The sequence below is a fragment of the Centroberyx gerrardi genome, chromosome 13 (genome assembly GCF_048128805.1).
Source record: "Centroberyx gerrardi isolate f3 chromosome 13, fCenGer3.hap1.cur.20231027, whole genome shotgun sequence".
NCBI classification, from domain to species: Eukaryota; Metazoa; Chordata; class Actinopteri; order Beryciformes; family Berycidae; genus Centroberyx; species Centroberyx gerrardi.
In genome coordinates this window covers 11,127,642-11,153,172 of record NC_136009.1, presented here as the reverse complement: position 1 = coordinate 11,153,172, position 25,531 = coordinate 11,127,642, and the positions used below count along the sequence as shown (strand labels likewise).

General features: G+C 41.5%; 2 protein-coding genes across 2 annotated transcripts; one reads left to right on the top strand and one right to left on the bottom strand.

Moving 5' to 3' along the window:
* Positions 1–4,402: 4,402 nt before the first annotated feature.
* On the bottom strand, positions 4,403–5,986 carry LOC139918611 (uncharacterized). Its single transcript, XM_071908036.1, has one exon. The coding sequence runs from the start codon at positions 5,984–5,986 to the stop codon at positions 4,403–4,405; it is 1,584 nt and encodes a 527-aa protein (XP_071764137.1).
* A 1,071-nt stretch (positions 5,987–7,057) lies between these two features.
* cldn1 (claudin 1) lies at positions 7,058–10,201 on the top strand. Its single transcript, XM_071907996.2, has 4 exons — positions 7,058–7,458; positions 8,568–8,732; positions 8,935–9,019; positions 9,408–10,201. Exons 1-4 carry the CDS (start codon positions 7,236–7,238, stop codon positions 9,568–9,570), a joined length of 636 nt encoding a protein of 211 aa, XP_071764097.1. The 5' UTR covers positions 7,058–7,235; the 3' UTR covers positions 9,571–10,201.
* The last annotated feature ends 15,330 nt before the right edge of the window (positions 10,202–25,531 follow it).

Sequence of the window (25,531 nt, the reverse complement as noted above, 5' to 3'; positions counted from 1 at the left end):
TACGTTCTGTTTACTAGTGTTGGTCGCCTCCCTCCCGCTTTTGTCCGATTGTTTCTCATCCCTTCCTCCTGCCCCCTTCTCTTCTATGCCTGGCCTTTCATTCCTCCCCCATCAAAACCCCAGTTTGATGCAGTATTTTCCTATACCTTGTAAAGGGGAGAATGGCAAACATGAAGCTGGGTAAGGCGTGCCCCCTCACTGTGCTCCATGATTGATGGTCTCTCCTCACAAAGACAGTGACACCACTGACAGGATCCCTGCTATGGAGACCGTCTCCTTCTGACACACACCGGAAACCTCCACTGCCGCCGCCTCTGGAGCGCATTGGTGTGGTATTGTTCTTAGGGTTGTTATGGTGTTTGATGGGGGTCGAACTAGTCAGCGATGGTTCACATCAAGGGTAATGAATAGATTATGCACTCGATATCAATGGTGAATGAACAATGCTCTTTGTCGCTCTGCTTCAATTCACTCCGTTTTGATTTAGCTGGTTGTTTTTGAAAAACCGAACAGCACGCTCTAGTGTAGTTTCCAGGGTGAATTTAGTATCAGCATGACACGATAACATTGGAAGTGCTAAATTTATTACCGTGGACCCACACAGTGTGATGATGGTGCGACCCTTAAAACCAAATAACTCCGGTGCTACATCACAAGTCATCACAACTTCAAAGGGGATGCTCTGTTGAGTGTTGGGGTGGGGGTGGGGTGGGGGGTCTCGTCTTCCCCAGCTCCTGCAATTCTTGGCCATATGCCCATGAGGGCTTATGAGGAGGACCATAAAGATACACTTTCACTGCAGGTGTCCCTTCAAAGTGAGGCGTCCCATAATGCGGATGGTCCAGTTACAGCCTTGGGTTTTTGGGTCTGGCCAGGCAAGCAGGACTGGAAAACCATGTGTGAGGCATCAAGGTCAGCAAGTGAGAAAACCTGACAGGGTTTAGAGGGATTAGAGGGAGGTGAACTTGTGAGACAGCAGGTTTTTTTGTGGCTGGTAGAAGATGCTCCGTCAGTTTTGAAGCTTAACTTTAACTTTAGAATTTAGGCTTGACAAGGCAAGTTTTTAACTGGATGTCATTGTATACAGAAAATGTTACACATGTAAATATTGTCACGTGTTTAGTTTGCTCTTTATTCTTGAATGATATTCTCTTAGGCATACAATAACTGGATGTTATTGTATACATAAAATGTTATACATGTAAATATTGTCACTTGTTTGGTTCTTAGCAATGCTTTAACGAACCATAAACTGTCATCAATGCAGGGCTCCTTCCATTGTGAAACAAGGGCCTCTCCAGAAATTAGCTGTGCTGCTGGATGTTGGAGTGTGGGAGGTTAGTCAATTGTTTTTTTTTTATTATTTTGGAACAACTAAGTGCTAAATTTCGCTCTCTCACTAGAAGGACTTGTGATATACAATGAAGTGCTGCCTGCGTGCATAATAAGACCTCTCCATCTGGGGAGCTGGAAACAAAACAAGGATGGCCGTATAAGAGCAGGGTCCCCAGGGCCATAGATGCTGATTCATCCTCAATAATTGTAATTTGATGATAAGGAGCTTATAGGCCCTTGTTATCCTCCAATAGGGAAGACAAGACAAAAGGGCATACCAGTATGCTAAAAGATTACCATTCTAGTGACGTCTCTCCATCCACTTAACACCCACATCAGGTCAACTGTTGTTAATTTGGTCAGCAACACCAATTTAGCCTCCACCCGGGGGACTGAGTGCATCCAGGGATAAATATTGACCCTTGTTTGTCAGCATGGCTCGAGTTTTGTCAGGAGTGCAAAATGGCCTATTTGTGTTGTTGAGACACAGGTCATCGTATCACGGAGGATGTGCTTCACCCTCTCATTTGCTGAGAGGGACCTAATAGACACCTATCTGCATAATAGAAATCGGTGTTGGTTAGTATCTCATGACTGACTGAACTCATTTAAGGATAGCTGAAAGAAAAACAATGAGCATATACTATAGTAGAGATCTAAATATATTTGGTTTCTACATTTTTCCCTAAAAAGACTGAGCTATAAACCCCTGATTTTTAATCCAGTATGACATTATGAATGATACAGTTCATGATAACAGGCATGTAATCACAACTCTGAGATTAGTTCACATTTTCAGATCAAAAAAATCTTTCCCAGTATTCCTACCCCGGCGCAGTGAGTCTCAGATGACCTCTGCCCTTTGTCCCTCGGACCCTGCCCTGCCCTCACAACCTCCCTCCTCGCTGCCTGTCCTAAACTCTGTGGGAAACCCCCCAGTGCTTTGTGTTGTTTGGACATTGTGTGTCTCCCCAGATAATGTCTCCTCCCCTCCGTCGCTTCCCTGGCCCATCTGAAGAAGGGCTGTGTGGAGTGTGGTGTCCCGCGCTAACCGCACACTAAATGGGACAGAAAGATGGGGTCTGGCCGGGGGGTTAAGAGCTGCTTTTCATCCGGCCTCACAGGACAGCGCTCACACCCTGCTGCTGTAAATTTGCCAGTCGACAATAGTGACTGACAGTGATGGATATTGACAGGCGATCTGGTGCTGAGGATAACTCTATTTATCCTGAGGAAGAAAAACTATAGAGGTAGAGACAGAGAGAGAGAGAGAGAGAGAGAGAGAGAGAGAGCTGTCCACTACACATCAATAATTCTGCAATTGATCATTAGTCTTTTTATCTGGTGATTATTTAGGATCTGATCCATAAAATTATATTTAATTTCTAAGGTAGATAGGTGGATAAATAATAAGTTCTATTGAATATTTTAATACTTAAAAAATCAGAAAGTGCTAATTTTAAGAAAATTAAGACAGAAGTCACACTTGGCACATACCCATGTACATTCACTTTTTAAAAAAAATTTTTTAACCTCTTTTATATTTAGATATATTCAAAATTGCTATAAACAATTACATTAATTATGCAAATAAGTAATGACCACTTTTATACATATACTATAGGCTATTGAGTGTAACTAAATAATTCAGTACAAGTTATATTTCCTCTGCAATACAAAAATTACTTGACAGAATATACTTACTACATACCATTCATCAAAGTAATATGAAATCACTATTTTACAGAAATGGGTAACCTCATATGCTTTTCTAAACAAATTCATCAATATTTTGCTTGTGGCATGGTTTATTTTGATGGTGGGATGTCCCAGTAGTTTCTTGCTTTAGCCGCTCTAAATTATTTATGGGTTGTTCAGTTTGAGTCTCAGTGTCCCTGAATAAAGCTATGCATTTAACAACTTCCATATGTTAATGTGCTCATTAGCTAACAACTCTGTACCATCGCAGTATTTCCCCACTTCACATGTTCTGTTTACCCCTTAGTTTTGGTCAAGTGAGGATTACCTCCACTTAAGGCCATCCCTCCAAACTTTGGAAGTAAGACAGCCTCTACTTTTTGTCATGTGAATTGTGATGTCATTCAACTCAGACCGAGCACCCAATCGACCCGCTGGCCTTTGACCCTTATAAACTATGGGGTTAGGGTTCTGTATTCAAGGTGTTGCCATCTGTGTGCCTCGCTCTGTCGGGTTTTCCCTCCTCCCCGCTCCACTCTCTCTCACTCTTTATCATCCTTCTCAGCATTCAGGAGCAGTGGGGTGTTAAGAGGAGTCTCACTGGATGACTTGTTTGTCTCGATCAACTTTAAAACCCCTGGATGAAAGAGTGGAAGGTTCCTTTGTACGCTCCTGCGACCGAACTGTGTTTGAATTAAGAACTTGATTTGAGCTTCAATGTCATGTATTTGATATGTTTTCCTCCTTTTCAGTGTGTTATATATGTTTGAAAATTGAACTGATTAATTGAAGAAAACAACTACGAAAAACACACAGCTTTTAAGAAGACACATTAAACCATTCAGAAGCATTCTGTATTTAGCCGTTGCTGTCCTGAGGATACTTTCAGTATCCTGGGGAACAAAACAAATTTCTCCTCTTATCAAGAAGCGTTTAGCATATTAAGAGCATATTAAGAGGCATTGCTGGTGTATTTGCATACAGAAGAGAGCTAGAGTCATCTACTGGAAATTACTAACACACTACAGTCAAAACATATGTTAGCAGATGATTAACAGTTTGCACTTAGTTCCCTTATGGCAGGGTCTTTATTGGGATGAACTATTGGGCTGAACTTTGAGCCTTACAAGAAAAGGTTCATCCACCCCTCTTATCTTTCTTTCTTTCTTATCTGTTCAGTGTACTGGTTATCAGCTGTTGAGTTACAGGTTTGTTTGCATTATTGACTGTGACTACAGTCAGAACATATAAACCAAATTTAGTATGATTAAAGACCAAATTCATAAACAAAGGGGAAGTGTGAGATATTCGCACACAGAATAAAGTTTGATAAATTGGGAAATCCGCATAAAGAATAACAGGGAGAAATCTACTGAGTGGGACTCATGGTCTTTGTCCCATTGCTACATTGTAAATGTTCTGCCCACTCCTTTTTCACAGTATGCTCATATATACTGCCATCCTCCTCCTGGAACTGCAGCTTCACTGTCAGAGGAGAACATTTATTCACTTTGCACTTGATGATCATGGTATTATTGATAGTTTCTGTAGTACAACTGCTGAGATCTGGCATCCCGTCTTTAGATATATGACACACCAGCTGGTCCTTGTCAATGGAGGCTACTGTCTGTCCTCTTAAAAACCCGGGGCCCTTGCAGAACACCTTGTCAAGCTCCTCTATGTCTGCGCTGTTCTTCATCACCCAGTCATGTAGGTACCACATTTGGCAGTCGCATTTCCAGGGGTTTCCGTGCAGCCTCACTATGTGCTGAAAGAGGAAGGGGTCAAAGAAGCCCGGCGGGAGAGTCTGCAGCTGGTTGTCTGACAGGTAGAGCTGCTGAAGGAAGCGCTGGTCCTCAAACAGCAAGGCGTCCACCTCGCTTAGGTTGTTCCTGTGGAGGTGGACCACCTTGACGTTGCCAAGGTCATAGAAGATCTTGTCCGGCAGCAAGGTGAGCTGGTTGTCGGAGAGGTCCAGACTCTCCAGGGCGGTGAGGTTCTTGAAAATGTCCACAGGGAGCTTGGAGAGCCAGTTAGAGGACAAGGAGAGGTGGGTGAGAGACTTCAGGCTGCCAAGAGCGCGAGAGGACAGCGCTGTCAGCTGGTTGCCTTTCAAGACCAGCTCCTTCAAACCTGAGGGAACAAGTCCAAATACTTCAGCGCTGAAGCTTGACAACAAGTTCCCGCGGAGGTTCAGTACCTCCAGTTTGGTCAGCGCAGAGAAGATGCCGTGAGGGAGCTTGGATATCTTGTTCCCCTCCAAGCTAAGCTCTTTCAACTGAGAAACATTGTGGAAGGTGTCAGAAGAAAGACTGCTGATGAAGTTGTAGTTCATTTTGAGGATCTCCAGCTTAGCCAAGCCAGAGAAACTCTCCCTTTCCACTTCTGCAAGCATATTTTGGGACAAGTCCAGGACACGGAGACTGTGGAGGTTCAGGAAGAGAAGAGTGGGCAGATGTGATATGATGTTGCCCCTCATCTGCAGAGTCTCCAGCTCTTTAAGGGAGTCAAACATGCCTAGAAGCACAGTCTTGAACCTGTTGAAGTTGAGAAGCAGCTTAGTGAGGTTGCCCTGCTTTGAAAAGGTTCCCAGAAACAGCTTCTCCAGCCAGGGGTTCCCGCTGATCTCCAGCTCCTGCAGCTCAGTGAGGTCCTCAAAAGCCTGAGCGTGAATATCTCGCAGCACGTTGTTGAAGAAGACGAGCTTGGTGAGCTGGGGGCTCTCCCGCAAGGTGTTGGTGAACAGGTAGGACAGGGACGTTGTCATGACGATGAAGCCCTTGACCTGCCTGGAGATGTTCAGGGGTAAAGACGTCATTCGTTCATCAGAGCACAGTACTTGGGTCGGAGTGAAGCACTGGCACCGGGCTGGGCAAGGAGTCTGTGAGACTGTGTTTCCATTGTAACAGAGGAGCAGCATCAGGCCCAGTGTGACGCCTGTTGCCTTGTCCATTCTTCACTGTGGAAAAATGAAACAAGCTCATGTGAATTAATACAGGAAAACCCGACTGATATAGTTTTGACATGCAAAAGAACATTCACACTGTATATTTATGATGTTTTACCGACATTCATAATTCACAGGAGGAGAGTTAATGGGTAACATTCATTAAAATTGACAATTGTATATTTCCGTGTAAATAAAATAAACAAAGCTCAACATACCTCCGTGCCACAGGGATCGTGTCGCACTGAAACAAATTCCCTTGTGGATTTAAGAGCCAGCTGACACAAAGTGCAAATGACAACAAGTCTGAATTGGGCAAGACAAAACCTTTGGTCACTGGCCAGGTCCTGCCAGGGTATCGTCAGCTCACAACAAAAAAGATTTTCCCCAAAATTAGCTGACATCTCTGTAATTCAGAAACCAGCATGCAATAAGAAGCATTTGGTTATCTTTTATTTGACACTGTAAGATCCATGATATATAGAAGAAAGAAAGCTGAGTTAGAGGAAGTTGTTTTCATCTCTTCATCAATTTCCGCAAAAGCCTGTCAGAGTTGACTCATTGTTTATCAAAGCAAAACAAATAGATCTGAAAGCAGATGTGCTTTCATGTGTCAAAGTATATCACTGTTTCAAATGATTGACCTAGCTATGTTAATACTATTAAAATGGGAATCTTATTTGCAGCTAAGGCAGAAATAACTAAAAACAATCATAATAAATTAAGTAAAAGGGAACATTTCACAAACCTAAAAGTATTTTATACAAACACATTGTGTTGTCACTGAGTTTTTGTCCACAGAGCCCAAACTCACAAAGATATATATTCTTCATGAACTCTGACTGACTATACTACCTAAGCTTTCCATTTACAGTTTTACATTTTTCCCTATAAGCACTGCTACTGCTGAACATTTCCAAAAAGAGTCTGGGTTTTCATTCATAAAACCACACACAGAACTAGATGTTCCAGGTTTCCAGTCATCTCTGTCTGCCTCCACTAGGTGTCGCACTGCTCCCCCTCACCTCTGACTGAAGTGCCGGTATTCCAGGATCCTCCTTTCCTCCAGGTAATTCCCTGAAGATGCACAGCTAGACAAAACTGTGTAGGAGCAACAGATCCTCCACCCAAAACCCTCAGGAACCACATCAAGGATTCTTTTTTGCAATTTGTCAAAGTATCCACTCGACTAAAAGGACTTTTACTCTTTTTCACTCTTTACTTTTTTCACATTTTTACTTTGTGGGGGTGAACCATGGCCAATGCAGGGATTCAGCTTCTTGGCTTTGTGCTGGCCTTCCTAGGTTTCATTGGCTTGATAGCATCCACTATCATGCCAGAATGGAAAGCTTCGTCCTACGCAGGAGACAACATCATAACAGCTCAGGCCATGTATGAGGGACTATGGAAGACCTGTGTATCACAGAGTACCGGTCAAGTTCAGTGTAAAGTATACGATTCACTCCTCCAGCTACCAGGTAATCTTCTACTTTCACGTAATGTTCTTCATAACAGTTTGTATGAGTTAAATGACTTTAGAACTGCCACCAACTGATTATATTGTGCCATCTCAGAGGGAGCAAACTGAACCTCCAAGTTATTGTTCTGTCTATAAACAATTTCTCATTCTAAATGTATGGGTCAGGGAACAAAATGGGTCACTGGCCCATGCCTGATGGGTCCCTAACAAAATACTAGAATCTTTCCATTAGCCTGGGGTGAATATAAATGTATGAAATTTGTGTCCAATGTTGAAAAGTTGAAAAATCCTTGCCCTAAATGATATGTTGTAAAACAGGAATGTGTATCCAATGTGTTATATAGTTCTTAAGTTATTCAACACTTTTAAGAGGTTTAAGAATGTGTCCTCTTCCCTGCCTGTAAGACGACCTCATACATGTAGAGACACGTCAGTCAAATACCAGTGGCATCAAGGAGAAAATGCCTGAAATCCATTCAAAAGTAATAGAAGCTATAACCACCTTCACACTGTGCTTGATTGTGTTTTATGTCAGATGTGATATATTCCTCTGGCTAACTGGAAATCTAATATTAATGCAAACTTCACCAGATAAAAGTATCCTTGAATGAATGTCTCCTGTAAAATTCTACTGAATATGACTCATGGCATCTGTATTCCCGCCAGTTCTGTGAATGTTGTACACAAGCGGTAACCAAGAAGAAGAGCAATGAGACTGAAACAGACCCTCTATTGTCATTAAACTGTGATATTCCTTTTTTCCATCTTTTATTGTGCCACTATATTGAACCATGTACAATGCAGTTGCCACACAATGAACTTACATGCAACCCAGTGATCCTGCTTTGCCATCTGCACATCATGATGACCATGATGGAAATAAGTCTCTGAATTTAGAAGGAGAAGATGAAGGAGAGCAGGCAGTCCACTCACCTTCAGCAATTTATATTTCTTTACACAGTTGGAAAGCAGAGAGGAAGACACGGCTCTGGAGACAGTGGACTCAACTACTTAACTATCTCTGGGCACAAACTTAAGCCAGTTTTTACTAAATGAGACATAATCAAATCAAATCGACTGATTCCTGTGCCTTGCCTGTGTGTCCAGGGATTGTACAGGGCACCAGAGGCCTGATGGTGGCCTCCATCCTGCTATGTGCCATCTCCATCCTGGTGGCGGTGGTGGGCATGAGGTGCACCACCTGTCTGGCAGACAACACCGAGCAGAAGGACAAAGTGGCTCTCGCCGGAGGGGTTGTCTTCATCGTCTCCGGTCAGGGTTCACTCAACTTCAGTCCAGCAACATCACAATGTTTTTTTCCATACACAAAGACAGACTCATACACACAACTTGACCATGCATTATTTGCCTTAATATGAAATTTGTACCGCTGCCATAATATAAATCCACTGTGCTCCTGTATGTTGCATCCAGGACAATGTAAAAATATGTTTTTCTGCACATGGTTTCCCAGGTCTGTGCGCTCTGGTGGGAACGTCCTGGTATGGCAACAGGATAGCACAGGAATTCTACGACCCCTTCACTCCTACTAACGCCAGGTGAGGTCATCCCCCTCTCTGCCCTTTAATCCTGTAAACCACATGCACTAATCAGCAGGTATCAGTGTAGTTGTGTGTGATGACGCAGGAAAACGACACTCGCCCGACACACTCTGTTATCATGCTGCTGTTCATCTGTCCGTCCAAGTTATCATATATTTGTGTATGCATTATTTTCAAGTACACTTTTCCATCTTCTTGTAATTCACTTGAATCCAAACTCTATAATTATTGTAAATTGTTGCTGAGATCGAGCCTTGATTGGATGTAATGTGATCAGTTTGCCTTTTGAGACTTGAGGACTTGTAATGCTTGTAAATGCGCAAAAACCCTGTTTGTTTACTAATGCCCGTAACCATAAAGCCCGGTGTTATCTGTGTATTTACAGGTATGAGTTTGGAAAGGCCCTGTTTGTGGGATGGGGAGCAGCCTGCCTCACCATTATCGGGGGAGCCTTCCTCTGCTGCAACTGCTCCAGCAAAGAGTCAGGGAAAGCTCCGCACTACCCGCCGTCCCGCTCCGCAGGCCAGCCAGGCAAAGACTATGTGTAGGACTGGGGACCTCCAGCTCCATCCAGCTCCATCCCGCCTCTGTCTGTGGGATAGCGTTATCTTTACAAGGGCCATAAGCGGGCATTGTGTTTCATATCACTGAGATGTGTTTGATGTTTTGCAGCATGTATATGTACAGGGGTTGTATTTGTTGTACATTTGTATTTGTTGGGAAATACACTCCCTTCTTTGGTAATCAATGCATTGCACGAGACATGATGCTGTCCAGATGGTCGGGACTGTCTTGAGAAAATGCACTAGCTGGGTAGGCTGTCAGTTCCATATAATTCATATTTCATGTAATCATTTCAGCCACCGCTCACATTTTGGCTACTAAGGGTCCTTTGTACCTGTGTGATCTAAAAGTCATTTTCAGGTACATTTCTATACAAATTCTTGCAGTTTTATTCATCAATTTAACATAAATTCAAAAAGTGTCTTTGTCCAGGACATGTTCAGGACATTTCAGGAGACATTTTACTGCACGATCATTGGATAGCAGCTTCAAAAAGTTTAGACGTGTGAATCTACTACAGTCGATACCATTTCCTTTTTGTTACTTTGCTTTGTTTGAAGTGTTGCCACCATTGTTTCATCTCACCATGTATAAATAAAATTCTCATTATGTTCATGTGATGGTATTGTGACACAGGTTTGGAGCTGCTTGACTCTGTTAGATGTGTAATACATAGTGAAATAGTGTAGAAGCAGGTTAGGCTGTAAGCTGTGGAGCTCGATCAGCCTGACACTTTTAAATCAGGATTCAGAGGGTTAGATAAGGATAGAAGACATCGAAGGGGGATTGACTCATCTAATAGTCTCTGCTGATACAAACAAGTGGTAAAATATAGTTTTTCTCTGGATAAGATACTGTATGATGTATCAGTACAGATTGTATGAGATTGGCAGCACTGACCGACACAAAGGAGTACAGATCATGCTACTTTTTTCAATAGCAGACAAAGTTACAACAAACAGGATTTGATTGTCTAGCTTGCTATATGAAGGAATAAAGCTCCATACCATCTCCATTAAAAATTTCTTGAAAAGGAAACCACTTTGACTTTGCCCAGTGAAGACAACTCAGGGCTTTAGAAACTTAAAACTGAGTATGAGCATTTTTAGACTTTAGAAAATGATGATTTCTCAAAAATACAGTGAGAAAAATCAAATTTTCAGTTAATAAAACCTGATTGACCTCATGCCTGATTGTTGGAAAACATGAAAGGTGTAACTTAAAATAATGATGCAAAGACATAAACCAAAGACATCTTTCACCGTTCAGAATCTAGCTGTAACTGTTCCTAACTAGTTGAGAGCATTCTCCAGTAAACAGGCAGGAGGAGGAGAATGTGTAGCCACAGGGAAGGAAAACTGATCCAAAGAGAGAGAAGAGTTTGGGGAGTGGCTCGAGCCAGATAGGCATACCTCAGACCACCATGCCTGTCCCAGCACGCCTGCTTACAACAGGCAGGAGTAGAGGAGTGTAGTCATCAGTCTCAGCCAAAACCAGCGCCTACTGTACCTCCTATCATCCCAAAGAACTGCTTTGTTCACTACACAATAGGGAGTTTTGTGTGATCAGAATGCCGTACAAAATAAAAAAAAAGAGACATCAATAACTAAATGAAAGATTGCTCCAATGCTTCCATAACTGTGTCCTTTGCTGTTCAAACAGTCTCCAGCCTAAAGACAGGATGTTTTGCATCTATTGTAGTGAGAAGTAAACAGTTGTTTCCATGTGCCAGTTCAATACACACTGTGCAGGATTCTGTAGCAGAGAGCGCCATCCTGTGGTGAACGTTGAGTCTGCTGCTCAAACAAGAAGGGCTCTGAAAAAGACACAGATCAGCTACCATGTTATAGTGCTAGTATGCTAGGATTATATGTAGCCTACTGTTGAATGTCTTACAGTAAGTAAAAATGCTATTGATTAATGCTAAATGATAATTCCATGAGATGAGATGTAATTTGATACACAGTAAAATAATGTGGAAAATATGTACTTACTCCAGAATTGTATTTATTCAGTCTATTGCATTGGCTCTATTGCAGACATCCCATAGAAACCTTTCATACCACATGGTGGAGACAGAGCAGCAGAAGCTACTTTTTTTTTTTTTTAATGTTAGAAAGTATCCACCCCTCTGGCATTTTTGAGATTTTTTGTGGTAGTAAAAGATTTCAAAATGCATTTATCCAGTTCTTTCTTAAATTTTACTACAAAGCATTCTAACATTTACATTTTATTGTCTGATTCTCTCATCCAGACTGACTTACAATTAGTGTAACAGTACAATAAGATTAAACTCCTGAATTCCAACATTACAAGCAACCAATAGTAAGGAGTGTAGAGGTCAACAGCTGTAACAAAATGGTCTTGTGATATTCTTATGTAAGATGAGATAAGATGGAACTTTAATGATCCTTGTGGAGAAACTGGACTGTTGCAACAGAAAATAATAATAATAAGATACAGCAAAGAAAATGGAATATAAAGAAGAATAGAGCAAATTGTTATATTAAAATTCATAACCTTTCAGCATATTGTATAAAATAGAAACAGTAATAGAAATAGAAGTTACTGAGACAAAAACTGAATATTTGCAGTATGAAAGAAATATGTGCAGTATGAGAAAACGATCAATATGAGTAGATGAAGAAAAACATCTTAAAAAAGACTGCATAAATATATGATGTGCAAAATAAGTAAGTTAATCAAGATCCTGTACTTCTGTAAATAAAAGTACAGAGCGTGCCCTTTCCAGTGGGGTTCTTCAAGTCCACGTTCTTGATTGACTTCTACAGCAAAATTAGAGAAGAGAAAGTGCAATGAGAGTGCAGGCTGTGTGATGTCATAGGGTAAAGGGGGGGATGATCGTTTATTTTTTTCTTCACTCCAGGAACTGGACTCATATGACATGGAAGTGACACATGTATTCCATACTGCTGAAACAGAGAATACCACATACCAAAAATACCAACAAGATGTACTGAGGTACTTACGTAAGATCTGCAATCAAAAAGAGTAAAATTAGGACAATTTGGAAAAGAAAATCAATTTAAAATGCCCAACTCCAACCTAAAGATGAAGTGCAAACTTTTTGCTAGTGAGGCAAATTAATCCAAGTGAGGCCAGGAGATAAATACTTTAACAAACTAGATCTTTGTATTCTTTGATTTTTATACCTTAACATACATTTCTGGAATTTCCCTTACATGTTGACAGAGTAAAGTATTTGGCATAGATTTCAGTCCAAAATCCAAAATAAATGTATTTTGAAAAGGTTTTGTAGCACAAGAAAATGCATGAAAAGTCAAGGGAAGTGTTAGATGTACAGCCACTAGAGGACAACAGACATCAAGGTTTGTCTTGGATCACACTCTCCTGCACCACATCTAACACTCCTCAACTGCAACTGTAGGATTTTGACAAGAACACCAGTAAGATATATATTTAATGGAACGCCTGCCTATAGAAATGTAATGTTTAAAACTTTCTCATGAATTGGATAAATTGTAATACCAGTAAAGAAATATTACCTACTGTTACTGCCTCTCCACCCGAATCCCCCCCCCATCCACCCTTATCCTCTTCCTCTATCCGTTCTAATGTAATAAAATATCCTCTAACATTGAAGTGTAACATCATTTCCTTTCTGCGTCTGTTTTTAGCTCATATTTCTCGTATGTCTTTTCTTCCCACTTCTCTTTTACATCGTCATTATAGGATTTTTTTTTTTTACATCTATTGTCACAGTATTACGGCTCTGAACCTTGCTGATGATCTTTTCTAGATCATCAGCTGATCTTGCTGATGATCTTTTCTAGATCATCAGCATTTCAAGAAACCAGTGGTAAGAAGTTACCAGTGGTTTCTTGAAATGCTGATGATCTAGGAAATGAACTCATTGGAAATGCACTCATTGCAAGTCACTCTGGATGAGAGCATCAGAGCGTCAGAGCATCTAAAATGTAAATACAATGTAAATGTCATAAGGACTCCAGGGGGAATAGGCTAATGAGCTAAAATGAATTAAAATCCATCAACAATAAACAGCTGTGACCTGCAGCACGTACAACAATCCATCTGACCTTTGGCCTTTTCAACACATCATCCTTGGAAGGCTGTAAGAACTGTCTCAGTCGATAAGGACTATCATCTGACTGTGCAAAGTGTCAAAATCTCCCTACTCATAAGTCACTGTTTGAATGGTTACTGTATGCAGCACAGGCCTGATTGGAAGTTTATCTTCAGCACCACACTACAATAAACACGACTTCTCTTTTTGTATTGTGTTTGCATTTCACTGAATAATACATAAAAAGTATGAGATATGTGGCAATAAAACCACTTTCCCAATGCTTTAACAGTATGACATTTTTTAATGATCTTTATTTAAAGGCTAGACAGCCTCAGGCATTTAGACTGATGAAATACATCGACAGAGCAGCACTTAACTCAAGGGCTTCCCCCCACTTTAGCCCAAGTATTGGATCTGGAGCTGATCCAGGCTCTAACTGATGTAATCAGTACAGTGCAGCTGCCTGTACAGACGGAGCGGTGTCAACCTGAGCGCTATATTGATGTCAAAATAGTCTCCGTTCTCCAGTATTGTCTGTCGCCCCCTGCATTATACAGTCCTGCACTGAAACAATGAGGCGAAGCACTTCAGTATAATTTGTTGTCTGACATCTGATATCTATTGGCATCAGTTGTTTAATGTGATTTGCATTACCAGGTTTGAAGAGACAGAGAGAATGAATTCTGCCTACTCAGCTTACCCAGTTATTTTAAGTAGTTGTTTTAATTGCTTTAATTGCACTGCATTTTCATAATCGTTTTCCATCATTATTTTATCTCCAGGCCTGAATTGACTTCTGTATAGCTGACTGATATGGATCATAGATTGCTTTGTCACGTATATCACTGCAAGTATTCCTCTAGAAGACAGTTATGCAGCTACTTTATTAGGTACCAAATAATACAATGTAACACTATCATTTCTATACACTTTATAATGTAAGATTCATTTTTATAGACATGATCATTTGTAACATGGCAAATGTACCTTTAATTTCTCATGCACAGTCACTGTAGATTGACGGACTGAACAAAGATTTAGTTGAAAAAAGCTTTTATTGAACATTACCACAATCCAGCTCCTTTCATCCACTTTCAGAGGGCCTTGATGGGTGTAATCTCGTTTGAATGTTGGCTCTAATGTTAAAATATTGCTATAGATATTGATATGGAGCAAAGGCTTTGCTGTACCCTCTGAGCTGCCCTCCCACCTGTCTTTAAACACCGTCAGCGTCCAGGCCTAGGCTCAGTCTGGGCAGCGATCCTCCTGAGGAAGCTGCGGCTCCCAGATCAGATTAACTTGATCTGTTAATCCACTCTGGGCTCCAGGAGGTGACAGAAGGAATAACCCCCATAGTTTAGAGGGCTGCAGTGCCAGTCTGGGACCTCTACAACACAAATTTGATCCAGCATTCGGTAGATCACACTCAGCGACATACGGAGCCACTCACACTGTTTCCTATCTATGGTAATAGCTGAGGAACTCAAACGAGGAAGAAGTAAAATAATGGAACAAGTAGGGCGGAACAAGTTCCCCCGGTGCCCATCACTTTTAAAGGTGACTGAGGTTGCGGCCATGATGAGCAGAGGTCAAGCCAGGCCAACAAAGACGCTGAGAATCCCTGCTGAAAAACTGGTTAGCCAATTAGGGGATGTGAACTTAGACCTTCAAACTTAACAGGTGAAGACAGAAGGACCATTCTGTCTTCACCTGTTATCTTGGGACCTGGTCCTGCCTCTCTGACCTATAAATACACCACAAGGACTGCTCTTCCTTTTTCTCTGAGTCAAATACACATCGTTTGCTCACAGATATCATTGCAGTGTGAATGCTTGAGCAACATACTGTATATATCATTATAGTTACCTAACCCTAACCCTCTCACCAACAATGGAGATCAAACCTGCAATCTTTCAGCAGTTCTTTTGGACTTTTGGACTTCCCCCTAAGTTTAGGAATGCTGTGTGTACAGAATATGATATCACACTGATCCTGTGCTTCTATATTCATGTAATCAATCAGTCTACACCTCAGGGGTCACACTAGTGGATTGATAAAAAACGGGATGCTCGATTGGATTATTAATTGTCGAGGAGGGATATTGTCTGCTTCATATGAGCTCCTCTGTGGGGGCTTGTTGAGAGAAGCATGAGTGATGAACTTTCTGGTGAAACTGGTGAAAAACAATGACAAAAAAACAACAAAAAAAAAACCCACAGAGCTCTTTAGACTTCAATACTAGGAATGATTTTCCTATGCATTTAATGTCCCGATCGGCCCATCTTTCTCCTTGCACTGGGCACTTCACACGCATACATGCACACAAACGGTAAGAAAAGACTCACATCTAGGCACATGTTCACATGCACACTTAGATACACACATACACACAGTCATTGGTTTTAAATTAGGTCTCTGAAAGTGAACTCTGGGTGATCCTCAGGACCTTGAAGCTTAACTAATGACATCGACCTCATTTAGTGATTTTTCACGCAGCTTGATTGATAGTAGGTCTGAATCCATGATGTGTGTGTGTGTGTGTGTGTGTGTGTGTGTATATGCACTTGTGGCTGTGTGTGCTTTTGTATATTCATGTGTATGTGTGTGTGTGTGTCATGTGGGTGAAGGCGTAATCAATTCCCAAAGTATCTTCACTGCATCTTAAAGATCATTAGCAGTTATTCAGACTTCACTGACCTCCTCCAACACCTGGATCGCTTCTGTACGCAAGAGCAAACTAGACGAGGGTCTCCATGGGAACATGTGAGTCTGGCGCTTTACCAGCTCCATACCTGTCAGGAATGAACCCAGCAGGGTGGGTAATGTCTCCATCCGCTGCACCGCTTGAAAAGCAGGACTGACAGGGCAATGAATACATTTCTATGCAACTAGAGTGAGTGTGCATTCTCTATAATCTTCACACAAGTTTCTTCAGCTCAACAGCAACAAAACCGAGGCCATCCTGGTTGGCACCCCACATCAGGATCCAACACTTGCCCATAACCTTCCCTTTGCCGCTCAAACCACCCCCCTCTCCTACTCAGTCACCATCATGGGCATCAGAATCGACCCTCACCTGACTTTTAATCAGCACATAAAACACTCTGCACAGCTTCCTTCTCCTTCTACCTCAAGAACATTTCAAAGCTCCGTCTCGCTCTAACTGTGACAGAGAAGATGATCCGTGCTTTTATCTCCTCAATACTGGTCTGTAATTTGCTTTTCATAAGGATCCCTGATCCCTTGCAGGAGTCTCCAGAAGATCCAAAATGTCCAGCACAGCGCTGCCAGGATCCGGATGAGAGTGTGTCCGGCTCCCTGTCTCCTCCAGGGTTGAATTCAAAACCCTTTTCCCGACTGTCTAGTGCGCCACAGTCGGGCCCCACCCTGCCTCAAGAAACGTATTGGAGTTTGATCAATACAGGTTTTTGAAGGCTCATAACAATACTTTTTTTTTTTATTAAAGCTGCTGATAGCTAATATTTTGTGAAGATACCATTTTCATGCTCAAAAAATGACAAAGAAATCACAAATATTCAGTGTTTTTCTCCCAGAATTTTAGTCTTGGCAGAGAGGAAAATCCTCTGAAACAGCATTTAGACCATCATTTGACTGTAAAATCATCCACTGAAAACCATATTCATGAAATAGTTTTAGGTTGGTCAGCAGCTCCTTAAGATAAGATAAGATAGTACTTTTTTGATCCCATTGGGGAAAGTAAGGGAGACCCACCACACATTCAATGTTAGAGGGAATTCTGGGATACATTAGGCCTTTAAACAAAACAAACAAACAAAAAAAAAAAATCATTACGGAACAATTAAATGAATAAATAAAAAATAAAAAAACTTTCATTGCAGGTTTTACAGGCTGTTCTTATGTAACTGGGATCAGGGAGGAACCTCCATCCTATCAGACGACACTGACCAGGCCGTTATCTAACTCTTAATAAAAGGCCAATATCAACCCAGTGTTTTGGCAACCTGATATGTTGGACTAACCCTTACCCCACAAACCTGCAGCCAGGACCGCCCTGAGCTCCACACCATGTGGGAGCAGGCTTCATGTGTGGCTGCACCACCTGACCACCTGAGGGCACCGCTGACACCGAGCCGCTCACTGACAACAAGGTAATACTCATAATAATAATATAATACTTCCAAGGTAAAAACAGGCCTTACAAACCTTTCACTGCAGAAAAACGTTTTCTCTGAACTGCTAAACACCATACCACTGATTTTACCCCCTTTGCATTTATTTTATTTTTATATAATTAATCAATCAATTAATTTGTTTGTTAGATGAATTAATGAATCAGATAAATCAATTAGATGAATCAATCCTGCCAGAGGATTGTTTACTTAAACAGATTGATTGAAATTAGTTAAGTATTCTAGTTAATAAATTAATTGTTTATCTATCTATCTATCTATCTATCTATCTATCTATTCTATTCTATTTTTCTGTTCTACTTACTTTTAATTGTCATTTTCTCGTTATTATTATCATTGTCACAAAATAGCATAACAGACACAGACAACTTTGCATTCAAAGGCAACTTATTTCATGAGCACCATAATAAAGAGCATTACTTTCTGCCATTTAACGCATCTAATCTCCAAATCTCACCACCTTTCGTCCTCAAAGAGCCATGGAAATGTTTCCCCTTCAGCCTTAATCAAATACAGCAAACTCTCCACGTGGCAGACACATGGTTCTGATCATGAGACATGGAAAGCCAGAAATAATTGAAGTCCTCCGTTACAAATGTACACTGACTTCACTACTCTCATGGTTGCTCTTCACAGTCATGGATAAAAATTTATTTCTGATATATTTTGATTATCACTGCTTGTTGTGCACTGGCATAATAAAGTGACATGAAAAAGCTTCTCGAAGGTTGTGCACCCATGTCGAGAGCCGGTGTCTGCAAAGGGGTTCACTCCTCAGGATGCATGAAACTTTCTGAAATATCCAAAAGGACTGATACAAATGTTAGTGTTTGCAATTGGGAGTTTAGAAAAAGCATTCAAGATCTGTTGCAGTCCTCCAAAACAGTCCCACAATCAGATCTCTGGTGTTTCAGTGCAGTCATCTGAATTTCATTAATCTCTCTGGTCTTCTGCTGGACATGTGTGGCATCATGGCAAAGGATGGAAAGTAGCTCAGTGTTTTACTTTAGTACTGTAGGCTTAGATTTGGCGGTTAAAATTGTATTCTCCTCTATATTTAAAAAAATCTATATATTATTTTCCCTTAAGCACATTTATGGAACCACTGCAGAAACTAGTTATTTTAATCAATATAGATTTGCATACCAAACATTTGATCAGTTCATAAATAATTCTGCATTTTGAGCCAGCTGCCATTAAGCAAAAGCAATCAAAGTCAGCACTCTAGTGAGATTATAAGCATTGGACATATGATAAATATGATAAATATGTGGACATTATGTTAAGTATGCAATTTTACTTTTGATAGATTTGATGTCAAATACCAAAGTAGTATTCTATCAGGGAGTTTGTACTTGTGCTCATGTAAAGAACTGGTGTTGCTCTTCCAGAAGAGAGTATCTGAAACTGTGTCACTGTGTTCATTCCTTGTTGATAATGGGATCTGGAAAAAAAGAATGTTGTTGCTAGTTTTCCCTACTGTCTGTTTGGCCTCTGCCTTGGTCTAGCAAACAAGCAAAGTAGAACATCTGTATGTTTGAATGTGGCTCAGATTAGTGTAGTGGAGTGGAGCCAAACTGCAGTTTAGTGGCCCAATAGGCACGATATGAAATACTTCCACGATGGCTGTGTGCCATGAACAAACTGTTTTTGTTGACACCCACTGTAGGTGTGTGATGTGCATGAGCAGTGCACTTGCCAGCTGAGGGTCATGTGGGTCCAATGGACAGTGAGGTGTAACTTGTTCCCACAACAACCGTCACACATATCCGACAAAAAGTTATGCACCAAATCATAGCCTAATTCAGTTGGGCCAAAATCAAATAAAATCAGGCAACTAAAACAACTTCTGTTAAGGATAAGCAAGTAAAACAACTTACATTAAGTTTAGGGCTGAGGTTAGGCAACTAAAACAACTCAGTTTAATTTATACAACTATGAAGGAGGGACTGCCCACTCCCCTAATGCTACTGCTACTATTTGGCCAGCAGCAAGGCACCAATACAGAAAAGATACACAGATTTTTTAATAATGCTATGCAGAATTCAGTTGGTTCAGTGGCGTTAACATCCACTCTGAGATTTCTGGGATACGCTTCTCAGCTGTTTGGTTGCCACCACTTGTAGAATTTTAAAATTATTTCTTGTAACAGTGTGTATGCATGTATACGACTCTGCAAAAGAAAACTGGTCCAAAATGATACCATTATTGAAGAGACTCTGTAGACAACAAGTTGGGGGTGACAGTTATTATCGGTGATACGATTACTTAACTGGCCCTTGACCGGAACGCTGCAGGTTTGCTCCTGTGATAAGATTTGTCCATTGTATCAAAGGGCCATTGAGAAAGACATTAAACCTGTGCCAGCTGATGGCTGTTCCTGCCCTCTGGTTCCCTTCAGGACACGCAGAACTGTGCACAGATTGTTATGGGAAAGGTAAAAAAAAATCCAGTAAAAAAACACAAAACTGGGGCACTGCCATACTCACTATGTGACTGGTGTTCAAATAAAGGACACTTGATGCACAGGTTGATGAGAAAATGGAACAAAGTTTGCAGTAATGCTTATGTGAATACATTATGTGCCATAATAAAGTGTTGAAGTCAATCATTCTCCATGGCCATGCAACTAAGGCTGAATGGAGGATCCAGTCACGGACCCTCAAGGCTGCGGGTACTGAAAACAGCTAGGGACGAAAAAACATCAATTGCAATTAGTTGTGGAGCAGTCACAGGAAGCTCAAGGCAGCTAGGTTCATGTTGGGCACAGTGTGTACACAGTGTTCCCAACTGATTCAATTTACAGGCAACGTGTGCAGAACAGCGCTCAGAGGACAAACAGTAAAGAATAGGAACACGACAACAGGAAGCCATCGGTAATACTTCGCCGTTTGGCCGTTTGATTTGACCCACTCCAACACACGCACACGTCTCCCTGCTCTTTCACAGTATGCTCTCTGAAATTTCCTATACGGATGCGTTCATGCGTCTGTAGCCAATTGCTTCGAAATTAATACAATACGCCTGGAGGGAGTTGATGTACACGCTGTCTGTCTGTAAGGAATAAAATGTCCAGCTCCCATTTCTGGATTATGAGCATGTTTTGTCTTCTGTAGCCTTTGTGAGCCGGCCTGACCCTCCCAAGTTGTGTTGGTTTCTGGTTGCCTCCTCCCTGCTGAGACATGGATAGGAGGGCCAGGGGAGAAAGCTCAGGTGAACAGCAGGAGGGTATTTAGGCTGGGCCCTCAGCATCGATCGCGTACCCCAGAGAGCTCCTGTTGCCAGGGCTAATCTTGGCCAATAAGCCATGGGTCACTAAGTGTTCGTTCGAGAGTGATTCATCCTTCTACGGAAAAATCAAAGTGGCTGCTGCTGTGCTGGCGGCCTGTCACGCTGGCTTCGCAGAGCCAGTGGAGATATCACATTAAGGCTGAATTGTCCAGTTTACTTTCATCGGACCAGACGCACAGCATGAAAAACTAATCAGGGATGGTACTTTTCGATACCCGCGAGCATCTTGGGGCACAAAGCCAGTGGTTCACTTTGAGGGGTGATTGAGAAAATACTGTCTGTGAGCCTGTTGGGAGGTGATGGTGTGAGTGAGACTTAGACTAGGAGTCCATCATGGGTTGATCAAAAGGGAGTCAATAAGCAGCTTAAGGCTCCTTACTGGAAAAACATCTCTAAAAGATTCATTGTTAGAGGTAGTGTCAGAGTTCATGAACTCTTTCTTCAAGGAATACTCTGGAGATCTCCTCTGGTTACGATCTGAAGAACCCTAAAAACCCCAAAACCCTTTTACAGAAGTAGTGGGGCTTGGAAAGGAGAGGTCCAACATCCAAAATCTCCTCACAGGACAAAAGCAAACTCAAAGTAATAATTATTTTTTGCATGAAGGCACATGGGACTGAGCTGAAAAAGATCATGTTTGGTTGAAATGTTATTTTGTCATCAGCTACATTAATAAAATACATGTTTGGAGCAGCAAAACAGTGAGTTTCCTTTTTATTTTGAAATAGCAGTTTTGCAGAAAGCCCTGAGAATACATTCAGTTTTTCCACTGGCAGGGCAGCAGCAAGTCGGTTAAGTGGTTTGTTTTGAGAAATAAAGGCAGTTAAGTGTGTGCAAATGATACAGTTTGAATTGGACTGTGGTGCCACACGGTTACATTTGCCATTGTTATTACACACTTACAGCATAATGTAACTGATAAAAGGCTGGGGAATCGCCTCATTATATTTGGTCAAAAGTATTCATGTTTATTCAGCTACATTCCCTCAGTCGATATGCACTCACTTCAGCTCAACCTTAACGCTTACTTCTTCATGCTCATGTGTAAACTCCAGTGTCCAACCTCCTGACTTGTGTTTTACATGCATCTTAAGTAAGCATCCATATACAGTATCTTAATCCAATCTGTCCATGCTGTTATAAGAAAACATCATAACTGGCTCTGCAGCAATGAACAGGATTTGGAATGTAGGCAGCACTAATTCATTTAATGTGATCTCATAGCAAATAGCATCTTCTGTGGTTCTTGTGATCTCGGGGTGCAGCTGAAGGGGCTGTGTCCCTGGTGGTTGGTAATGAAAAGTGACTGGAAATTGTCAGGATTAAGGGTGTGTAAGTGTTGCACAACAGGCTATACCCAGTTGCACAATGAGCCGTGTGTTCCCAAGGGAATCGTTGCCAGCAGCACAATGCTGCTGTGCTGTGATCCCTTCACATAATCTGCTAAGTATCACATTTCCTTACATTTACCGAATTACATTGGACAGTTTACATTCGAGGATAACCACTGAATAAATCGAGGCACATCAACACAACTGGACAGGCAGATGTTGTCTCTATAGTCCAGATAATGAATATTCAACTGTAATGTCACAGGTGAATCTTCAATCGTCTGCTTCATATTTACTTTCATGGTGGACATGTGTACTGAAATGTGCCAGTCAATATAATGAGACATGGTCAGGGCTTGTTGTTGCTTCTCAATCTCACACCTGAATCAGTGATAGTAAATAAGTGAGCCTATCTCTCTTGTGAGAAAAATTATTTTGTTGCCTGATATTTTCTCTCATGACTGGATCCGAATGTTTATTACATTCACACCAGTCTCTTCATGTTTCTATATAGAAAAAAGGTGTTTTTTTGTTTCATAAAAACATTAGATGCTATCAATAATTTCCCATTGAAATATAATAGCAGTAGCTTTTGTGACATCTCATAAAACTATCTATATATATGCTCCAATACATATAATAACAGGACAACAGGAGCAGTTTGTGTTGAGTGTTGGCCTGTTGCAGACTCTTCATGGAGGTCTAGTAAAAGTTTACTTTTCTGAGCGTCTCTCTCTCTTTCTCTCTCTCTCTCTCTGTCTCTCTCTCTCTCTTCTGTCCATAGTAGTGCATCGTACATAATAACTAACAATATTGCATAATTGTGTTGTATAATATATTCTCACCGAAACATAGCCCAGAGAGGAGCTTCACAATGTATACATCTACAAATTTAATTAAAGTATATTCCCATCCCATTGGACACTGGCCAAACAAAGCAGGTCTGAGCAGAGCTGTACGTTATGGTTTTCTTACTGGCGGAGGAATGTGATCTCTCAATCCACCCAGATCTCCTGTGGCAGACTGTGAACCGTGTGTGAACCCTGTGCCCTGGATGAGGATCATCAACCCTCATAAGTCAGACATGGAGCACGACTGGACCCTCCAAGGAAAACAAGCCATCGGGCCTCATTCATACATTTTTTCGTACATTTACATTTGTTCTTGAGAAAAGTGGCGATGAACAAACAACATGAGGTTCATGAAACATGCGCAGGCCCTTGATCTGTGCGTATCCTCAGGTGCATCCGATGATGAATACCGAAATGTTTGTGGAAATGTGCGTGAGCACATTCCCAAGTCCCCATGACATGAACACCCATTACTTTTACGTCCTAGAAAATAGAGTATCTTTCATGGTGACCTCATGCTGCACTAGTAGGTGTAAAAATATTAATTTCTAACCAATAAAACCATCAGATTTTTTAACAATCCTGCCCCTCCGCACCCCTCCCATCCAATAAAACAGCTTTTCTCTCCCTGACTCATATTCCATTGGTTTAGACTTTTGAATGATCCCTCACTGCATTATGTCCCGCCCCAACATCCTGTTTCAATAGGAAATGCATCAAATCAAGGAAGTAAAGTCTTTAAGAATGATGAACATTGTTGTGTTCATGTATACATGTACACAGAAGTTTGGATGGTTGGATTCAGGTCTGTCTATTGTAAGGATAGGTCACTTTATCCTTACAATAGATTGGACAAATCAGCCTTGCCGTCACAGCATAAAGCTTGGATGTGTCCTGGATGTGCGTCACTAAAGTTCACAGGAGTTTCTACAGTTAGGACACAAAGGATGACAGGAATGCGTTTAGTAAGTGTAAGAGCATCGGCTTTCCACTCGTTTCTTTGGTTCTTTGATAACCGGCAGGATACAGTAGTGAACAGTGTGGATTACAGCCAGCGGCCTCTCCCTCTCTGTAGCAGACATGCAATGTTATTATGTTTCCTCCCTTCTGTCCCTCGTCCGTGCCGCAGCACCTCGCAGCAAACCGATCCAGACAGCGGTCACACAGTAGTCCTGGAAACCCGTCACCTGCAGGTGTCAAATACAAGGCCGAGGCAGAAGCCCTCTTGCCACCTGGCCGCTAGCCAAACAAGCCCTGGTGATTTGTCTCACGCACAGCGCCGCCCCTTTCACACCTCCCCAGCGCCGCCTTGTGAAACTGTTGTTTACCTCTAGCTCGGGTTTCCCTTGTAGTTCTGCCTCCGTGGGTCTTGTGAAACCAAAGAGATGACCTGGAATTCTATCCTTTGACCTTTTTGTGAAAGGTACTCTAGTGACGAGTCTGCACTCACATGATTGGTTTGCACAAAGAGCCTCTTTCTTTCTTTCTTTCTTTCTTTCTTTCTTTCTTTCTTTCTTTCTTTCTTTCTTTCTTTCTTTCACATTCAGCAAAGTAAAGCTATGATTACAAAATAATATGTCAGTTGTTTTTGAAATCATTTATGTACATCAACATAAATCATTTTCTCCAAGGCTGCGCAAAATTGGAAACATGACATAAATATTTAATATTGTGGGCATCCCTGCAACTGAAACAGACTAATAAGACAGAAAATCCACCAACCAATTCCTAAACTCAGAAACAAACTGTGGTGCACGGCACACATGGCTTCATATTTCAAGTCACATTTCAAACTGGCTCTACCACTTCAGTGTATAGCCTGACCTTGAGTGGTGGGAATGTGAGCCATAGTTGACAGGGGCAAACAGAGAGCAAATCTTATAGAAACATGGCTGCCTGTGCGCCTCTCAGTGGATACACAAGAAGCTTGGCTACAGTGAAATAAACAGCCTGAACACTTTTGGATCCTGATGACCACAAAAAAGTGGAACTGGCAGCTATGGCTCCTACCAGTCCCTTGACAGACAAAGCAATGTTTTGATGAGCCTTAAAAAAGACACAATGTTTGGTTTATGTGTCTGTGTGCTTGGCAAAGCAGGAGCCACTCTGGACAGAGTGAACAGAACAAAAGGTTAAAAGATAAAGACCCCAAGGTCAAGCTAACTGACTGCCAGACAACAGCTGCATTGATGCAACCATATAAAAATCAAACCTCTGTTGGCGCATTCTCA